At 42.0% G+C, this 19,860-nt stretch overlaps 2 protein-coding genes across 2 annotated transcripts in view; one reads left to right on the forward strand and one right to left on the reverse strand.

Annotated features, from left to right (window-relative positions):
* Positions 1-9,592, forward strand: part of ARL11 (ADP ribosylation factor like GTPase 11) — a 41,568-nt gene extending 31,976 nt beyond the window's left edge. Inside the window, exon 4 of the mRNA XM_058686119.1 lies at positions 8,991-9,592. Within this exon, the coding sequence (XP_058542102.1) occupies positions 8,991-9,002 (12 nt within the window). The 3' untranslated portion in view covers positions 9,003-9,592. The remainder of the gene's footprint in view (positions 1-8,990) is intronic.
* EBPL (EBP like) overlaps positions 1,061-19,860 on the reverse strand; it is a 34,042-nt gene continuing 15,242 nt past the window's right edge. The window contains exons 2-4 of the mRNA XM_058686088.1: positions 9,068-9,137; positions 3,199-3,337; positions 1,061-1,696 (exon numbers count right to left, since the gene is read on the reverse strand). Of these exons, the coding sequence (XP_058542071.1) occupies positions 1,456-1,696; positions 3,199-3,337; positions 9,068-9,137 (450 nt within the window). The 3' untranslated portion in view covers positions 1,061-1,455. The remainder of the gene's footprint in view (positions 1,697-3,198; positions 3,338-9,067; positions 9,138-19,860) is intronic.

Raw genomic sequence — 19,860 nt, forward strand, 5'->3', positions numbered from 1 at the left:
TTCCCACCGGCGCTGCATGAGAGTTCTTGTTCCACCTTGTCACCAACACTCCTCATTGTCAGTCTTTTTACTTTTAGCATTTTGTTTATTTTTAAGAGAGAGACAAGAGCATGAGTGGGGGAAGGGCAGAGAGAGAGAGAGACAGACACAGAATCTGAAGCAGGATCCAGGCTCTGAACTCTCAGAACAGAGCCTGATGCACAGAGCCCAACACAGGGCTTGAACCCACAAACTGTGAGATCATGACCTGAGCTGAAGTCGAATGCTTAACCAACTGAGCCACCTAGGTGCCCCACTTTTACCATTTTGATAGGTGTGGAGGAACAACTTATTGTGGTTTCCTAAATTCTCATCTGTATATTCTCTTTCATGAAGTAGTTATTGAAATATTTTGTTAAGGGGCGCCTGGGTGGCTCAGTCGGTTAAGTGTCTGACTTCGGCTCAGGTCATGATCTTATGGCTCGTGGGTTCGAGCCCTGCATCCGGCTCTGTGCTTACAGCTCAGAGCCTGAAGCTTGCTTGGGATTCTGTCTCCTTCTCTCTCTGCCCACCCCTGCTTGAGCTCCGTCTCTCTCTCTCAAAAATGAATAAATATTAAAAAAATTAAAAAACAAAAAAACCACAAAAAACATAAATATTTTGTTAACTTTCAATTTGATTTTCTAATCGACTTACAGGAGTTCTTTAACTATTCAGGATGGGTCCTTTGTCAGTAATATGTACTGCAAATACCTTCTACCTTCTGGGTTCCTTTTCCACTCTCTTAGTGGTGACTTGATGAACAGAGTACTTTTAGTGCAGTCAAACTTATTGCAGCTTTTTGTATCCTTTTGTGTCACCTGTCTGTGGGAAACTTGGTCCATTTCTAATCTACTCACAGGGTTCTGCTACTATCATATCTGTTGGCTTCACAAATTTGATAAAGGACAAATGTAAAATAGAAGCATTCATTTCATGTCTGGTCTCACTTTGGTAACCGAAAGATAAGTGAGATGATTAAACGCTGAGGCAAGTGATGAGTCACTAAATTCTATTTCTGAAATTATTATTACACTATATGTTAACTAACTTGGATTTATTTACATTTTTAAAAAAGCTGAGGCAACAACATGTTCTTGGAATAAAAAATTAATATAATATGCTCTATAGCATTTTATGATAATTGGCTTTAATAATGTGGACCAATTAATAGAGCCATAAAAGTGTATAATTAAACATGTTATTATTACAAGTTAAAATTTACTCTCTGTTCCCCATATTGTCATTTAATTGAAAAACAAAAACAAAAACAAAAACAAAGACTTGCCACCTTGCAATCAATTTGAAATAAGCTGCTGAGGAACAACACTATAAAAGGAAAGTATACACTGGAATGCATTACATTTTGGCCAAACAAGAAGGTTTGATCCATTCTGGCTTATAAAGCAAGAAATCAGTGTTTGTGATTTTGAAAAGTCACTGAAACTTTTTCCCTGAACTGGTTCCTTTGTAATACATTTTCTTGAGTTCTACCCATGACTGACACAGTAACAGTCCTGGGATCAGAACCCACACACTATTGAAAAATACCAGATAGACCCCAAAGTAGAGCCAACTGTCGGTGTTGAGGTTGGGGCTTCCCATAAGCCAGTCTGGGAAGAAGGTCATCCACCCGCCATATAATTCACACACGCACAGGGTAATCTGTAGGAAATGCCTGTTAGAGAGAAAGAAACAAGGGATGAAGCTGCCAGGTCAGCCCAGCCTGTCACCCTGAATCCTGACATCTTTTCTTAAATGGCAGCGTTAACACCGTCTTCCACAGCAGAAGACCTCTCTGAAGTTGGACCTCAGGTTTCCCACAGTGCTCCTTCAATGGGGCAAGTCAATCTAATCCATGGGAGATCCATGCTTTCTCTGGAGAAGCAATACTGCCCTCCCTAGAAGATTATCCTCAGAGTTAAATAAAGTCTCTCAGGTATCCTGTTCCACTCTTAGGAAGATTTATGGAGGTCACATCTCACCCAGCAAAGAGAGACCTAGATGCGAATCTTGCTACAAGCCACAATTTTACTGGCTGTAAAAGGGGACAGTAATAACAGCTCCTTCCTCAAAGAATATGGTGGAGAGTAAATGAGATACGTGGATATGTAAGTACTCAACAATGCAGATATTATAGATGGTTCAAGTACTAAACAAATGGGTGCATGTAGTAAATCTACAACCAAGATCATAGAGACAAAGATATATCAAGACACCAGGAAGAAATTTCATTTTTCCTGCCAACTATCTAAGTAAAATTGGGTGGGAGGAAAGTGGACTAAATGACCTTAGAGGTTTCGTTCAAAACTGAAATTTTGTGACGAAGCTTTAAAAAATACTTCTTTGATCCAAGACGCTAAAAAGTTGAATGCAATTGTGCCTATTTGACATTGTTCTGGGAATCATCCCCAGGATAGCATCCTATTTGCCCTACGTCACTTTGTATGAAAGAAGGAAAGGAAGGGAAAGGGTAGGAGGGAGGGAAGAGAGTTCAAAGTCTCAGAGTCTGACTGACAGTGGTTAATCTTCCACCTTTCTCCTCCCTTTCCTCTCTCCTGCCTTCCTCACACCCTCCACAACCTGTTTCTGAAAAGATTTATCCTGCATGTCTAATTCCAAATTAAGAGAATTTACTTGGTGTAAAGTGAAATAGGAGTTTTCTTTTTTTTTTTTTAAGGTTTTTTTATTTTTGAGAGAGACAGTGCAAGTGGGGGAGGGGCAGAGAAAGAGGGGAGGGACAGAAGATCTGAAGTGGATTCTGGATGCTGCCCAAGCTCACGAATGGCAAGATCATGACCTGAGCTGAAGTCGGATGCTCAACCGACTGAGCCAACCAGGCGCCCCTGGAATAGGAGTTTTCAAGATTTGGGGGGCGATTGGGAAAGGGTTGGAGGCATTACCCTTTACTTTCCAAAGTATTGGTGAAAAATCATCCAATGCTCTTCACACTTCCTTCCTCGTAGAGTGACTAGGTGGTCCCTACAATCCTATTTCCTAGTTTTTATTTTGAATCATCTGAAATTATCCTGGTGGCACCACGCTTCCTATCTAATATTGAACAATTTTCATTTCTAATCTAACAAATGAATGTGGTCCTAATCTACTCCAAATGCCATGTAGGCATCAAGACAGCTAATGTTTCTCCTCTCTTCAGCAGGCCAGGAGAAGAGCACTTACCGATAATATTTCTCTTTGACTATGGCATAAATGAGGACCAATGCCAGAGACCCATCCAAGACAACAGTCAGAATTTCCAAAGACACAATGGTTGGGTCAAAATAAAGCCATCTTGCATCAGCTTTGCCATATTCTTTCCCTAAAAGTGAAATACATTTTGTTACTCATCTGGCAACTATTTTTATGACAGTCAGTGAAAATGACCTTTTTTCCCCTAACGAGGAGACAAAAAGAGAAACTGTCACTCCCTACGCTGCCCATAATGCCTTAGTGGAAGGCAAGAGGAGAACGGAGGCTGAAAACACATTTACCGCACAAGTACTAATAACAATATCTTGGTATATTTGTAAAAGGATTTCATTCCCAAAGTGCTTGCATACATGTGCCCTTTTCACCCCTGCTCTCATTATTATAAGCAACAGAATTCTGAATTAACTCAACACAGCCAGATTTTGCAAAGACCATCTCTAATAATTAGCTTGTTAACTGTGTTACAGTTCCTTACTTCAAAATTCCCATATAAAGTCTGTAGGTATAATCTAGAAGTGGGAAAATTATTATTAAGGAAATGTTTATTAAAAAAAACATGTGTTTATTAATAATTGAAGAGAAATTGAGCCCTGTACTGGCAGTGGGGAGGTTCAGGGGGAGGAGGGTGGAATGGTAATGACACAGAGAATGAATCCCACATGGACAAAGGGGATGTTTCAGTCCAGACAGGAGTCACTAACAACAGCCACCACAAAGGCCTCAAATGTGTTCACCAGGGTGTGGGCATGCCCTAAAAGATCTTTCCAGACCCCATTATCAGGATTGTTTCTTCTAGAAAGAATGAGGTGAGAAAGTCTTTTTAGAGCAGGACTGAGAGCCATGCACTGGGAGAGCCAACCCACCCTTCCTTCCTTCCTCTCTATTTCCCTCTCTCCCTCCTTCCCTCTCTCCCTCTTCCCTTTTTTTAATTTATCAAACTAATACATGCCAGTCCTAAGATCTCAAATGATCAGAGTAAAAAAAATCAAAGTCTCGGGGCACCTGGGTGGCTCAGCTGGTTAAGCATCTGACATCAGCTCAGGTCATGATCCAATCCCACAGTTGGTGGGTTCGAGTCCCACATCAGGCTCTGTGCTGACAGCTCAGAACCTGGAGCCTGCTTTGGATTCTCTCTCTGCCCCTTCCCCAGCTCACACTCTGTCTCTCTCTCTCAAAAATAAACATTAAAAAAAATATTTTTAAATGAAAGTCTCACCTCTTCTCTCCTTTCAATATTATTCTCACATTATTTAGACAAGGTATGAATCATCAAATATTAGCTACATAATCGGGATTGGTGAAGCAGCAGGACAAAGCTCTAGTCTCTATTAATGGCCCAAGGTAGGATCCCTCAGGGCTAGGGACAACAGGTTCTAATGAAAGGCTGTCTTGGCAGAAAGAAAGGCCAATAAACAGGATTAGTCATTTAATGAGATAACAACACACAGACTCAAGCTGAGCAGAGACTCTGAAAGGCCAGACAGGGCCAGCAGGACAGGCAGAGCTCTCCTGCTAGTCCTTAGCCGACCGCCAGCCCAGGAATGAACTGAAAAACAACATACTAGTGAAAGGAAGCTTTTCCTGTAAATCTAAACACATACACAATACCTGAAGTGTTCCCTCTAGTGCACCCCAAGTCTAAGGAAGTGTCACTTAAGAAAAATGTCAGTGCTTTAGGAACTAAGAGATTAGTAGTTGTTTAGACACTCAAAAATAACACCATTCATTCATTCTTTAATTCAACAAATCTTCTGGAGCATATGGAAGGTTCTGTGCTGGGCCTGGGGAATGTAGCATCAGCTAGGGCCTAGGGCACAGGTGGCCTGCTGGGAGCTCCCGTTCCATGAGGTTGGACCCTGTCAGAAGTGATGGCAACTGAGCATGGGACATGGAGGAAGTGACACTTTAAGCCAGATGAGGGAGGTGAGGTGTTTTGATCACTTCCTCTTCCCCCTGTTGGTGAGAGAAGGAGTCCCACCCTCGGGTTATAGGGATGGCCACACAAGACAGGTGGCACTGGATAGATGAGGTTGATGGCAATTTAGTAGTCACACACACTCACAGCCTGGGGAGAGATGACACTGCACCACACAGGGCCGCACTGGGTGGGGTGGGGGGTGCACTTAGAGACGGAGTGAACTAGGAGGGGCCACAGGAGCCAGCTCTGCAGTAACGACAATGGGGTGGCCCCTGGTTCCTGAGGCAAGATGGGATTGGCTTCCTCCAATAATTTGGGGGGCTGGCAAGGAACTGAAGCCCACTTGCTCCTCAGGGACCCATAGGCACCATGCCTGGTCCCTGTGACAAGGAGGGTCACTTGGCTAGGGGACCTCACATGAGGAAGCAGAGTGGGGTTCCTCTTATGGTTAGGCCATGTGAGTCCCTCCAGATTTTATCAGACGTCAAGGCACACATAATATCGGATTTTAATCTCTGGCCTTACACCACAAGAGGTGACCCATGAACTGGGTGAAGGAGAGGGTGCTTCAGGGAGGAGCACGCGCATCACAAAGGCCTGGAACGGAGGGAACACGGTATGTCTGAAATCACATTTAGTTCAGCAGAGCTGAAGGAGACTGTGTGTGTGTGTGTGTGTGTGTGTGTGTGTGTGTGTGTGTGCGTGCATGTCTGCATGCGCGTGGATGGGGCCCGGGGTCACTGTTGGAGAGGAAGGTGGTCCCAGCGCATCAAGCCTCTGGCATCTCCTCCTCTGCCACCTAACTCTGGTCATTTTTTCTGCTGGTTAAACACCTAGATAGCAAAGGGCAAACAGAGTGTTAGTAAGCCTGATGATGTGATTAGTATCATTTATTCTGTGACTGACTGCCAGGCTCAGGCAGAAGTTTAGAGGGAAAGACACGCTGGGGCTGGAGTAGGATCCCAGTCCCTGAGCCACAGCTGGGCCCTTCACCCCAGAGTGATTAGGAGAGGGTGAGGGGTGACAAAGACTGTCTTCTTGACCAAGTTTGAGTCGGGGTCCTCTGAGCCCTCTCCTCAACAAGGCCCCCCGTCCAGGGCTCTGTCCTCGGCTTGCTTAGTCCAGTTTTAGCCAAGAATCCTACTAGGTCACGACAGCAAAAATCCCCCTTTCTTGGTATCTGCTCGCTTCCCCCACCACCAGTTTTGTTGAGATGTAACTGACAAGCAGCACTGGGTAGGTATAAGGTGTGCAACACATTGACTTGGTTTACATCTGTTGTGAAATGACTGCAATGAGTTTAGTGAACATCCATTACTTTACACAGATACAAAAAAAAATGAGAAAAAGAGGTGCTTTCTTCCTGATGATGAGAGCTCTCTTGAAAACTTATAGCAGTGGTAACTAGAGTCATTATGTGGTACATTACATCCTCAGTACTCCTCTATCTTGTAACTAGAGGTTTGCACTTCTTAATCACCTTTATCCAAGTCCCTCAATCACCACACCCCACAAATCTGATCTCTTTTTCTATGAGTTTCAGTTTTGTTTTTGCCTTTTTTTTTTTAAATTAGGATTCCACATATAAGTGAGATCATATAGTATTTGTCTCTCTCTGTCTGGCTTGTTTCACTTAGCACCATGCCCTCAAGGTACAACCATGTTGTCACAATGGCAGAATTTCTTGATTTTTTATGGCTAAATAGTATTCCACTGCATGCACACGTGCGTACACACACACACACACACACACTTTATCCATTCATTCATCAATGGATACTTAGGTTGTTTCCATGCCTTTGCTACTGTGAATAATGCTACCGTGAACATGGGGGTGCAGATACTTGATCACTCTTGATAACTGATCTAATTCCTCATCCACACCCTGTATGTCATATCACCCTGGCCTGCCTGCAGCAAGAATCCTGTTGAGTCAGTGTATTAAGAACCCTCCAAACCTCAATGTTTCTTCTTAGTAATTTTCCATCCACTGACCCCACCTGCTTCTTGGCTATAAAGCTCCACCTTCCTGGGGCGCCTGGGTGGCTCAGTTGTTTGGGCGTCCAACTTCAGCTCAGGTCATGATCTCACAGTTTGTAAGTTCGAACCCTGTGTCAGGCTCTGTGCTGACAGCTTGCTCAGAGCCTGGAGCCTGCTCCAGATTCTGTCTCCCTCTCTCTCTGCCCCTGCCCCACTCACACTCTGTCTCTGTCTCTCTCAAAAATAAATAAACATTAAAAAAAAGGTCCACCTTCCTTGCTGTATTTGGAGTTGAGCCCAATCTTTCTCCCCTGCTACAAGCCCCCACTGTAGTAGTACCTCCTAAATAAATTCTTCTTTATCATCTTTAACCAGTGGCATAAATAATTCTCCTTTAACAGGGTCCACATAATGCTTATAAGCCAGCTCTACATCCTTGTGAATCTAAGGATAGTCTACTGATCAACATCTGGGAGGCCTTACCCTAGACCCTCTGAATCAGAATCTGTATTTTAACAAGAGCCCAAGGCAATCTGGTGCACTTTAATGTCTGAGAAGTACTACTTTAATCTATTGGATTTTCCTTTTCTCAAGAATAAAGGACCCCACCATTAAATGGGCTTTCACTTTTTTTAAGGCAAAAAATGTAAACTGAAGATGACTGATAAAAATCATGTTAAGTGGGAAGCGGGGTGCCTGGCTGGCTCAGTTGGAGGAATGTGTGACTCTTGATCTTGGGGTCGTGAGTTCGAGCCCCATATTGGTTGTAGAGATTACTTAAAAATAAAATCTTTATATAAAAAAAAAATCATGTTAGACATTTGCATTTCATGGGACTAAGTCAAATCTGGGCTGTTCATTTGCTCTGATGCCAGGCCAGGCAGCCAGGGTGGAGGACAATGACTTAGGCTGGGGTCTTTCAGCCTTCGGGCCTCCCCGGCAATTCCCAAACACAGTTTAATCTGGCCAACTCATCACATTACACACACAAAGGTGCACAAGCAGCATTTCACTCCTAAAGTGGGGATCAGGCTCCCTGAGCTACCATTGGCTAGGACCTGGCAGGCATCAAAGATGACACATGGTTTGCTTTGAGAAGCACTAACTATAGCTCTCTCAATTCTCCAGAAGTTTCCTAACACTAGTGACAAACCGGAGTCCCAACACAGATCCTGGCTGGAGGATCTGATTTCAGAATCAGGGAAGAAATGAGATAAATGACACAGAATTTCAGAAGCAAAATCTGAAAGAAGTTACCTTGCACAAGCCAGTTCTGTAATAGCGGCAAAGGACTCTGTTGTTACATGGCTCACTTGTCAAAATTGACACAGTACAAGAGAGGAAGTCGATACTAACTGATGGAACGTCAACTGATTTACAGTAAGCATGAAGAAGATAGGGAAAATCAGTTAATAGCCCTGCAGAGCAGCAGGAGTTTTGGAAATTATCTACAAGACTACAGATACATATATATAATAAACTGAGAGCTGATATTAAAAGTATGGGAAACACCCAGTTTAAATACTGCAAACTCTTCAATCTGCACTAAGAATATTTTTTAGTATACAGCTTTATTGAGATATGATTCACATGTCATACAAGGCACCCATTTAAAGTGTCCAATTCAATGGGTTTCGGTACACTCACAGATTTGAATCATCACAATGAAATTTTTCAAACATTTCATTAACCCCTCCCCCCGCAAAGAAACCCATACCCATTATCAGTCATTCATTCTTCACCCTCCTCCTCTGGCACCCCTTCTCCACATGGTTCTAGGCAACCACCAACCTATAATCTGTGTCTTTAGATTCACCTATTCTGGACATTTCACATAAATGAAATCATACAATTTGTGCTACAGGTACTCATTTAATGGACAGCCACACTTGCAATTAATCTCCTCAAACGTTTCAAATGCAAACATTTTAAATTACTCACACAATGAAGCAATCAAGCCTTCGGAATCTGCGATGTTTCCTACGAAAGACAAGTAGACAAAAGGGCCTTCCTGGAGAGAAAATGAAAACATGCTCTAATTCAGCATCACAACCACAGGATGGCACCGGAGATACATGGCTTCACATGGCCACCTCCCCAGGAGCCCACCTCCTGGTCTGCTCCCTCTGAACATCATACCTGCAAGCACCTACACAAGCCGGTGGGGTGTGATCCTAGAGACTGATGCCGAGGCCTTGAAGACAGAGGGAATGTTTATATAATAAATGCTGTTTTTCAATGATTGGCATTATAAATTTAGAGGTGTGTTCTTATGGGAAAAAATAAATTGAAAATTTTGCACAAGGAAAGAGCTTAAATGTTATATTAAACAGGCTAAATTCTGGATGATTCCAAAAATTTTGTACCTTTGAGAGGTACCTCACAGCAGTTCATTTTGTCTTGCCTCAAACAAACAAAAAAATCCAAGATCTTTCTTAACAAAAGTGGTATTCACCTATCTGTATCAGACCTGAAATAATTCTTTTTCCTGCACATAGGGCAAATTTAGGAAAATTAAAACACTTACAGGCTACATTTTAAATTTTAGGTAATAAAATACCTGCAATCACACTTAGTGTTTTTCTATCACCGAAATGTTTCTTTGCTTAATATTTCAAAACTAATTAATTAGAATTCACTGGGGAATCTGACTGGCATGCTGCTCCTTTGAACAAATTTAAAAAAATGTTTTTTAAGTTTATTTATTTTTGAGAGAGAGAGCACAAGCAGAGGAGGAGCAGAGAGAGCAAGGCAGGAGATCTGAAGCAGGCTCCATGCTGTCAGCACAGAGCCCGATGTGGGGCTCAAACTCACAAACCAGGAGATCATGACCTGGGCTGAAGTCAGACACTTAACTGACTGAGCCACCCAGGGGTCCCTCCTTTGAACAAATTTTATCGCTGGTCAATACAACTTTTTTTTCCCATTTCTTTTTATCAACGCAACTGCTTATATGACATTAAAATCATATCTTTCCCTATTCCCTGCTCACTTATAGTGCTGCTTCCCAGAGTTTACCATTTAGAGCCACTTCTGTATTTAGTTCTGGGGATTATTGTCCTAACTCACAATATACTTGACACTGCTATTTCTTTAGACATTCTCAATTAACTGCCAATCCTGAAAAACTATGATTTAATAGATGTCTACCCTCTGCTTCCCCACACTCTACAGGTTTTTGGACAGCATAGGGGTGGAAAACCTTCCTTCTGCGCTCTTAGACCCAGGAGCTGGCCTAAGAATTAACTGACATGATGGACTAACAGGAGGAAAGCATGCAAGTTTTATTTAATATTTTTACATGAACATGGAAGTCCTTAAAAGGAAAACAAAGACCCAAAGAAGCTATTAGGCCAAAAGGTTTATATACTTTTTTACACAAAGAACAATAAATTATGGAGATGTGACAAGACAAAGGGGCTTGGACTAGGGACAGTAAATTGTGGGAAAGTGACTAAGAAATATATGAGGGAAACTAATGGAAGATAAGGGTTATTTTAGTAGGTTTGTTTGTAGAGGCCTGGTTCAGCATCGACTCCCAGTCTCCGGTGACAAGAACATTCTTCTCTTCCTGGTACAGAGAGGGCACCTTTCTCATGGGAAATTTAACGATCTGATTTAGGTAGAAAGGAGGAGGCCAGAAAGCCTAAGGTAGAAAGACTTCCCACATCTGCTGCTTTCCAATTGCCTTCCACTCAAAATAATCAATATGCCAAAGTGGCATAGCTTAGAGTGGCATGTCCTAAACCTTTCAAATAGCTATATTATTCTCTTTAATTCTTCCATTAGTTACCCAAATTTGTCACTTAAGTAGTAAACTTAAAACCTCAACTTACTCATCAGTGTTGCACAGCATCTGGGAGGAGAATGCTAGCCCCCACCATGCTTTCTTCTTTTCTCCCCATTTCCAGTGCCCCACTCCTGTCTACTTTGTACATTGCTGAGATTGATTACATTTCCATTCTTGTTCTGTAAACGTTTTTTGTCTTCCTATTTTATTTATATGTAGATTCTAAAGGCTGAAAATCAACAGCATTTACAACATGGTGATTATGTAAACGTCATTCACTGCAAAGGGCTGCAACTTCTCTCTCTCCAGATTGAGTATTTTGACTTGTCATTTAAGAAGAATGTGGCAGCTGGAATATCCCTTATTACACTCACAAATTTCTCAAAATCATGCTATATTTTAGTTTGCTACATATTTGGGCCCTGACTTTCTTATATTTTTGTTTACATTACAGTTTGTAATTGCCTTTCTTTTCTCTGACTGAGAGAAGAAATCTGATTTTCTCCCCATCTCATTAATATCTTCCATTTTCTTACCCATGCTAATCCCTGCCAAACAGAAGCTTTAAAGTTGGTTTGTTTTGTTACGTTACTTACTTGGTAAATGGGGTTTACCTCAGAGTATATGTAAACATTATATTCTTTAAAGGAGATTTTAAAAAATTACATAGGAGATAAACAGCAATGTTTAAAAATAAGAAGTACTCCCCATCCACTTTGAAACACTTTATTTTCACCAATCAATTTTTTTTTTTTTTTTTTTTTTTTTTTTTTTAGCAGAAACATAGCAGGAAATACACACCACTTCCCTGGCTTGGCCTGGGGACTTTCTAGATAAAATACAGCCACTGGTCTGCCCAGTGGGAGCAATAAGGCTGGGCTGAATTTGACCCTCTATAGGGCTCAGTCCATCTATCTATAAGATAAAGGACCTCCTAAAATTAGATTGTGGATCTCATCCTAAAACTAGACATGACTTCCAGTCACAATCTCTTTAACTGGAGCATTAGTAAAACACAGACTCTGGCATTAGGTCCAGGACCTTTCCTCAGAAGCAACTCTGTGAGTAAGAACAAGATGGGGATCTGGCAATCTATAACAAGCAGGGACCTATGAGTGTTTAACAAAATTTCTCCCTTTTATATCTACCTGTTTAAGTTCTATTACTTTTTCAAATGCCAGCTCAAATCCTTCCTCTCCAAGAGATCTTCCCAAACCTCTTAGTGATGAATTTCTCAATCTCCTGTGTTCCTAAGTTTGTGCTTCTATAGTCAACTGTCTGCTGGTTATGGATCTCCCGTCCTCATTGGATCAGACATCTTTAGGGTCTGGGATGTTGTCTTATCTTAGAATCGTTAAGAACCCAGGATGATATTTTGTGTCCAGCGTTTGCTAATCTTGAATTAATGACAAGTTCATATAACGAATTACTTAGAAAGATACCTTGAGGGGCTTTTAGAAGGCACTGTATATTTCTTACTATATTAATGTCTCAAATGTAATGGCAGTATGCAGCTGACTGTTTAACAACACAGGTTAGGGGCACCAATCCTTGTGCAGTCAAAAATCCATATGTAATTTTTAACTCTCCAAAAACTTAACTACCAACAGCCTACTGATAACTGGAAGCCCTAACATAAACAATTGATTAACACATATTTTGCATGCCATATGTATTATATACTATATTTTGACAATAAAGTGAGCCAGAGAAAATTAATTATTAAGACAACCATAAGGAAAAAACACTTACAGTATTGTACCGTATTTATCAAAACAACCCACATGTAAGTGGACCTGTGCAGTACAACTCATGACTTCAAGGGTCAGCTGTAATATATGTAAAGTATAAAAAATATATTCATGCCTCCACATACTGATTGGATGCTGCCTCTTCCAGGAAGCAAGGCTTCCCTGATTCTCTTGGTGGGAAGTGGGTGCCTCTCCTACATAGAAACCTGCTTGCTTATCTCTTCCTCAAAACTGTCAGTTCCTTTAGGGAAAAGTCTTTGTCTTTTATCTCTGTATCCCAATAGCCTGATAGATGTACATGCTGACAAATGTTTACTAAAAGAATAAGAAATAAAGGGGGGGGGGGGGGGAGTAACAGTTAAACCATCACTATCACCCAAACAATCCATTTGGAAAATGGGCAAAAGAAATGAAGACACATTTCCCCAAAGAGGATATACAGACAGCAAACACATGAAAAGATGTTCCACATCATTAGCGGACAGGGAAATGCCAATTAAAACCACAACAAGTTAGTATTACTCACCTATCAGGATGGCAAAATAAAAAATAGTGACCACACCAAATACTGACAAGGATGTGGATCACATTTCTGGTGGGATGAAAATGATACCATTCTGGAAAACCAGAGTCTGGAAGTTTCTTCTAAAATGAAGTACGCAGTTACTATAGGACCCAACAACTTTCTTGGGCACTTATCCCAGAAAAACAAAAACTTATGTTCACACAAAAACAAGCACACAAATGTCCACAGCAGCTTTATCTGTAATAGCTTAACGCTGGATGTCCTTCAACAGGTGAATGTTACACAAACCTCAGTCCATTCATACTGGAGCACTCCCAAGAAGTAACAAGGAATCAACTATTGATACATACACTCAACAACCTGGATGGATCTCCAGGGGATTTGCTGAGCGAAGAAAGCCAACTCCAAAAGACTATATACTCTCTGATTCCATTCATTCATTCATTCATTCATTCATCCATTCAAAATTTATTTATTTTGAGACAGAGACAGTGAGAGTGGGGGAGGGGCAGAGAGAGAGAGAGGGAGACAGAGAACCCCAAGCAAGCTCAGCACTGCCAGGGCAGAGCCTGATGCGGGCCTCAGACTCACAAATTGTGAGATCGTGACCTGAGCTGAAACCAAGAATCGGACGCTTAACCGACTGAGCCATCCAGGTGCCCCTTTCACTCCATTTATATAATGCTTTTTGAAATGATAAATTTTAGAAATGGAGGACATATTGGTGGTTGCCAGGGGTTAGTGGCTGGAGGAGGTGGGGGGAGTTGATAGTTGATACAAAAGGAAAACACTAGGTATCCTTGTGGTGTTGCAACTGCTTGATATCCTGTTGTGGTAGACACTTGAAACTAACCAGTTGATAAAATGATACAGAACTTAATACACACACATGTGCCAGTGGATCTAGGGAAATCTGAATGAGTGGACGGCACCAACGTCAATGACCGATATTATACATGTTATCGGGTTTTTTTTTTTTTTAACATTTTTTAAAGTGTATTTATTTTGAAAGAGAGAGAGTGGGGGGAGGGGCAGAGAGAGAAGAGAGAGAGAATCCCAAGCAGGCTCTTCACTGTCAGTGCAGAGCTGGATGCAGGGCTCAATGTCACGAACCTCAAGATCATGACCTGAGCCGAAATCAAGAGGCAGATGCTTAACCGAATGAGCCACCCAGGTACCCCTACACTATAGTTTTGAAAAATGTTACCACTGGGGAAAGCTAAGCCAAGTGTACATGGGCTTTCTCTGTATTATTTCTTATAATCACATGTGAATCTACAATTACCTCCCCCCGCCAAAAAAAATTTAATTAAAAAAATCAGACAGGTAGAACAAGAGACATGGAAGAAAGAATAACATTACTAATTGAATAATATTTTTTAATCAATTGCCAGGACTTTTTAAAATTTAATTTAATTTTTTTTTTTTTTTTTTTTTAATTTAGAATAGCCTGGGCCCTGGCCTCAGAGAGCTTATCTAGCTGAGTAACACCAACTTCTAATTCAATATAGACTGGGAAAAGATGAGGGGACCTATGGTTGGGACAATCAGGGAAGACTTCCAGGAGGAGGTAGTCCTAGAGCTGTGCCTTGGCAGGCAGGCTTAGAGATGGAAGGAAGGATAGGGATAGTAGCCCAGGGGTACGAAGGGCAGGCTGTTGTGAGGCCTGGTGGGTCCAGACTCTGCCCTGCCCAGCACTGTAGCCAAACAGTGATGAGCCCCCAACCCTCCCCTTGGGCTCCCTTGCCAGGGCTGAGGGCACTTATACTTGTGTTCTCAGAAGGCCTCAGGCTGGTTTTTACTCCTCCAGGCCTGAGCATGCACAGCTCCTCTGTCTTGAGTACCCAGGCCTGGCTTTCTTTCCCCTAAAAAGAATGTAAATAAAACAAAAAAAAAATTTTTTTTTACTGTAGTTAAATAGACATAAAATTTACCATTTTAACCATTTTAAGTATACAATTCAGTGGTGTTGAGTACATTCACATTCTTGTGCAACCATCACCATTTATCTCCCTCCATAACTGAGTCTTCCCGAACTGAAACTCTGTGTAACTCTGTAAAACTCTGAATAACTCCTCATTCTCCCCCTATCCCTGGCCCCTGGCAACCTTCACTCTACTTTTTCTCTAAGTACCTCATATAAGTGGAATCACCCAATATTTATCTTTTTGTGACTGCCTTATTTCACCTGGCATAATGTCCACAAGCTTCCCTGTGTTGTGGCATGTACCAGAATTGCAAGTCTTTTTAAGGCTGAATAACATTCCACTGTATGCATACACCACATTTTGTTGGTCTGCTCATCTGCTGATGGACATTTAGGTTGCTTCCACCTTTTGGCTACGGTGAATAATACTGCTATGTGCACGTATCTAAGCCCCTGGTTTCGATTTCTTTGGATATTTATGTAAAAGTGGGCTTACTGGATCACATGCTAATTCTATGACATTTCTTCTGGTGGTGCACCTTTACTATTTTAATTACTAAAAATTATTATTAAAGGCATACATAATGAAAGTTTAAAAAAAGAACTAAATAAAAAGGTATAAAGTGAACGGTACAACTCTTTCCCTCCTGACCCCCAATCTCATTCCCCTGAGACACCATTGCTGAGTTTCATGGCAGTGTTCAGGAGCCTTTCCATGTGTAGGTTACCATAAAGCAATAAATGTTGAAAATATCTTCTTCCTGCTATTAATTTTTCAACTATGGTGAAAATTCCAACCATACAATTGAAAATTTCAACTATAGTGAAACTATAGCGATGAGGAAAATTCCACAATGTTTGTTTATTTAAAAAATTTTTTTTTTAATGTTTATTTATTTTTGAGACAGAGAGAGACAGAGCATGAACGGGGAAGGGTCAGAGAGAGGGGGAGACACAGAATCTGAAGCAGGCTCCAGGCTCTGAGCTGTCAGCACAGAGCCAGACGCGGGGCTCGAACCCACGGACCGTGAGATCGTGACCTGAGCCGAAGTCGGACGCTTAACCGACTGAGGCCCCCAGGCGCCCCAATGTTTGTTTATTTAAATGTTCAAGTTCTGTGGATCAGGATTTCTGGTTCCAAAACATGCAAAAGTTCCTATTAGATGCTCTAAAACATGATTGGAACTATAAATCTAATTGTGCTGCTAACAAAATCAACTTAAAAGCTAAGACGTATCATGGCAAATAAAAGTAACCACAGCCAGTGTCAATTTTCATTTAAGGTGTTACAGACATGTGATTATAACCACGGTATTTTGTAGGCTTTCAGACAACTACTACAAGTCAAAGCTCAGATAAAAACAAAAAAAGTTTGGGCTCTGCAAGTTATTGCTCTCTGTAATTCAATGACCACTTTAGAGAAAATACTCAATTTACTATTTCAATATTTAAAAGAAAATTTAGTGGGGGAAAAAAAAGGCTTCACAGAAATTAAAAAAAAAAAAAAAAGAGGGGCACCTGGTGGCTTAGTTAGTTGTGCCTCTGACTTTGACTTAGGTCATGATCTCACGGTTGGCTCGGGAGTTCGAGTCCTACATTGGGCTTGCTGCTGTCAACACAGAGCCCACTTCAGGTCCTCTGTCCCCCTCTCTCTCTGCCCTTCCCCCACTAGTGCGCTTGCTCTCTCTCTCTCTCCCCAAAATAAACATTAAAAAAAAAAGAAAGAAGAAAGAAAAAGAATCCAAATTTCTTTTTTTGTGTAATTTGTACTAGTATTTGTAAAGGCTAAATTCGTATTCTAATGTATTTGCAAGCTTTTTGTTTTTAGCTTGTTTGAATGAAGAGCCAGAGAAAACAACAACATTCATTATTAAGGGTGGGAGACTAAAGTGGAACAGAATAGAATCACTATGTAAATCCTGTCAAAATTTATTAGCATTTCCTATTCAGATTCACAAAATCTCAGCCTAATCAGACTTGATTTTTCCATGTCACGGCAACAGCACCCATCATTGTTTCTGGAAGGATCAGCTGCTCAGCCTCCTATGGACCTGGATGACAAGGCTTTGGTGACTTCATAAATCTATGCTGCCCAGCTGTCGTCCCCTTAATGACATGATGACTTCTGTTTGATGGAACCTGCCGGTGCAGACGCACTGCCGCCTGGTATTAATGGAGGACAGCGCTGGCCTTTTCAGAACCCGCGAAAGTTCTATTGTGCCCACATCGAGGCAGCTTAGTGTTTCATTTAGAACTTGAAAACATCTTTTAAGAATATGCCCTTCCCTGCCAACACAGTTATTCCTCAGATTAAGGATTTGAAAGGAAACTTTCCAAGGCTTATCTCAATTGGACAAGTGCATTGTTACTTTATTACACAGGGACAGGATGAAAATTAAAAGTTAATCCTAGGACAGAGTATGGCGAGAGGGGTCACGAAAAGGACAGAAGAAGACAGAATCAACCTTTGCTGAACTCTGCTAAGTGCCAGGCATCATGCCAAGTGTCCTACATCCTTGCAATTCAAATGTGGCTCGTGAATCCCAACTTGGGCATCTCCCAAGAGCTTGTTAGAAATGCAGAATTTCAGACCTAGATTTATGGAATCAGAATCTGCACTGTGAAAAGATCCCTGGGGTGATTCCTATGCACATTCAAGTTTGAGAAACACTGCCCCATTACAAAGCTCTATTTAATCCTCATGACAATGCTTTGAAGAAAATATTTCCATACTTTATAGGTAAATGCTAGGGTGTGAATGTGTCCCACCCAAATGCATGTGTTGAAATTCTAATTCCCAAAGATGATGATATTAGAAGTTGGGGCCTTTGGGAGCTGCTCAGGTCATGAGAGTAGAGCCTTCCTGAATGCGATTAATGACTCTATGAAAGAGGCTCCAGGGAGATCCCTAGCCTTTCCACCAAGAGGACACAGCAAGAAGGCACCATCCAGACACCAGAGAGAGGGCCCTCACCTGCCATGACAGCAGCCTCATCTCAGACTGCCAGCTTCCTGAACTGAGAAAAAAAAATTTTTGTTTATAAGCCACTCAATCGGTGGTATTTTGTCATAGCAGCCCAAACATATGAAGACAATAAGGAAACACAGACAGAATTTCTTTCCTTCTTCCCCTTCCTCCTTACAGAAAGGATTTGTGGTAGGGAAAAGGTACTGTTCAGAATTTCACAGCTGGTAAACGGCAGAGCCAGCATTCAAGAGTGCATCTGTTAGACCTCTAAACCCATAACCTTTCTACCTTCCCTCCTGGACCCAGGCTTCCTGAGTAACAGTCAGATCCCTCTGGAACAGTGTTGAGTAATGAGGACAGAAAAGCGCCAGGAAACCAGGTCAGGAGAAATGGTGGAATGCACTGACACTAGGGGGCGCTGCAGTGTGGACAGGGGATTCTACTTCCTTTTGGGTTGCATAGGGCAGAACTAGGACAGATGAAGAGAAGTCCTAAGGAGACTAATTTCACCTCACCATAAGGAAGAATTTTCTTATCACCAGAGCCATTTAATTCTGGAAAGCTGGTATTGGCTGAAAGTTTTCAACCTATATCTGTCTGGGTTATTGGTAAAATACCTATTTCAAGGGGGATATGGGACTTATTGGCCCCTTGAGCCCCTTCCTAGACCGAGGTGGCTTTCTTGTTCTCCACACATGGTACTGGGCATTTCTTTAGATGTGTTCATCATGATGCGTGCCATGCCCAGGCTACCCCCAGTCCCCAGAGAGTGGACAGCCGTGGGAAATTGTGGTTTACACAGTGACAGGCACTGCTTTGGCTAGAGGTGACTGAGCCAGAGGACAAGGAGGGATGACAGGACTCCAGAGCAGACAACTCACAAGCTGGCTGCTGGCCTACGAAGCGGCCTATCCAAAAAGCCACATTCAAACAGGGACAGGCTGGGCCAGTGACATTCTTAACTCTCTGAAACAGAAACTGACAAACAGGGGAGTGAATCCAAACTGATTCTGAAGGCAAGTATGTAGGAGAGGTCATGAGAGGCGGACAGCAACTTGACATTATGAATAAACTCAAGTTACAAGGAAGCATGGATGAGGAAGGAAGGTGTAGTATTTGCTAGGGCTGCTATAATAAGGTACCACAAGCTGCGTGGCTTAGAACAATGCTTACCACCTCACAGTTCTGGAAGCCGGCTGTGCAGGATCAACGTGTCAGCACGGCTAGTTCGTTCTGAGGGTTTTGAGGGACAGCGTATTCCAGAACTTCCCATTCCAGAACTTCTCCAAGATGCTAGGGGTTTGCCTGCAATCCTTGGTGTTCTGTGGCTTGTAGAAGCATCACCCTGATCTTTGCCTTCATCTTTACATGGAACGTGTTTGTGTCTCTGGGTCCTGACTTCCCCTTTTTGTTTTTGTTTTAAAGTTTATTTATTTGTTTTGAGAGAGAGAATGCAAGTGCACACGTGCAAGAGAGGGGGAGGTGCAGAAGAGAATCCCAAACAGGCCCCAAGGTGTCAGAGCAGAGCCTGATGTGGGGCTCGAACCCACAAACCGTGAGATCATGACTGGAGCCAAAATCAAAGGTCTGACACTCAACTGACTGAGCCACCCAGGTGCCCCTCAATTTCCCTTTTTAAAAGGACACCAGTCATATTGCATGAAGGCCCACCTTTAATGGCCTCATTTAACTACCTGTGTAAAGACCTCATCTCTAAGCAGGGCCACATTCTGATGTACTGAGGGTTAGGACTCCAACATGTTCTGTTGAGG

This window comes from Neofelis nebulosa, chromosome 1 (genome assembly GCF_028018385.1).
Source record: "Neofelis nebulosa isolate mNeoNeb1 chromosome 1, mNeoNeb1.pri, whole genome shotgun sequence".
In the NCBI taxonomy this organism is placed as follows: Eukaryota; Metazoa; Chordata; class Mammalia; order Carnivora; family Felidae; genus Neofelis; species Neofelis nebulosa.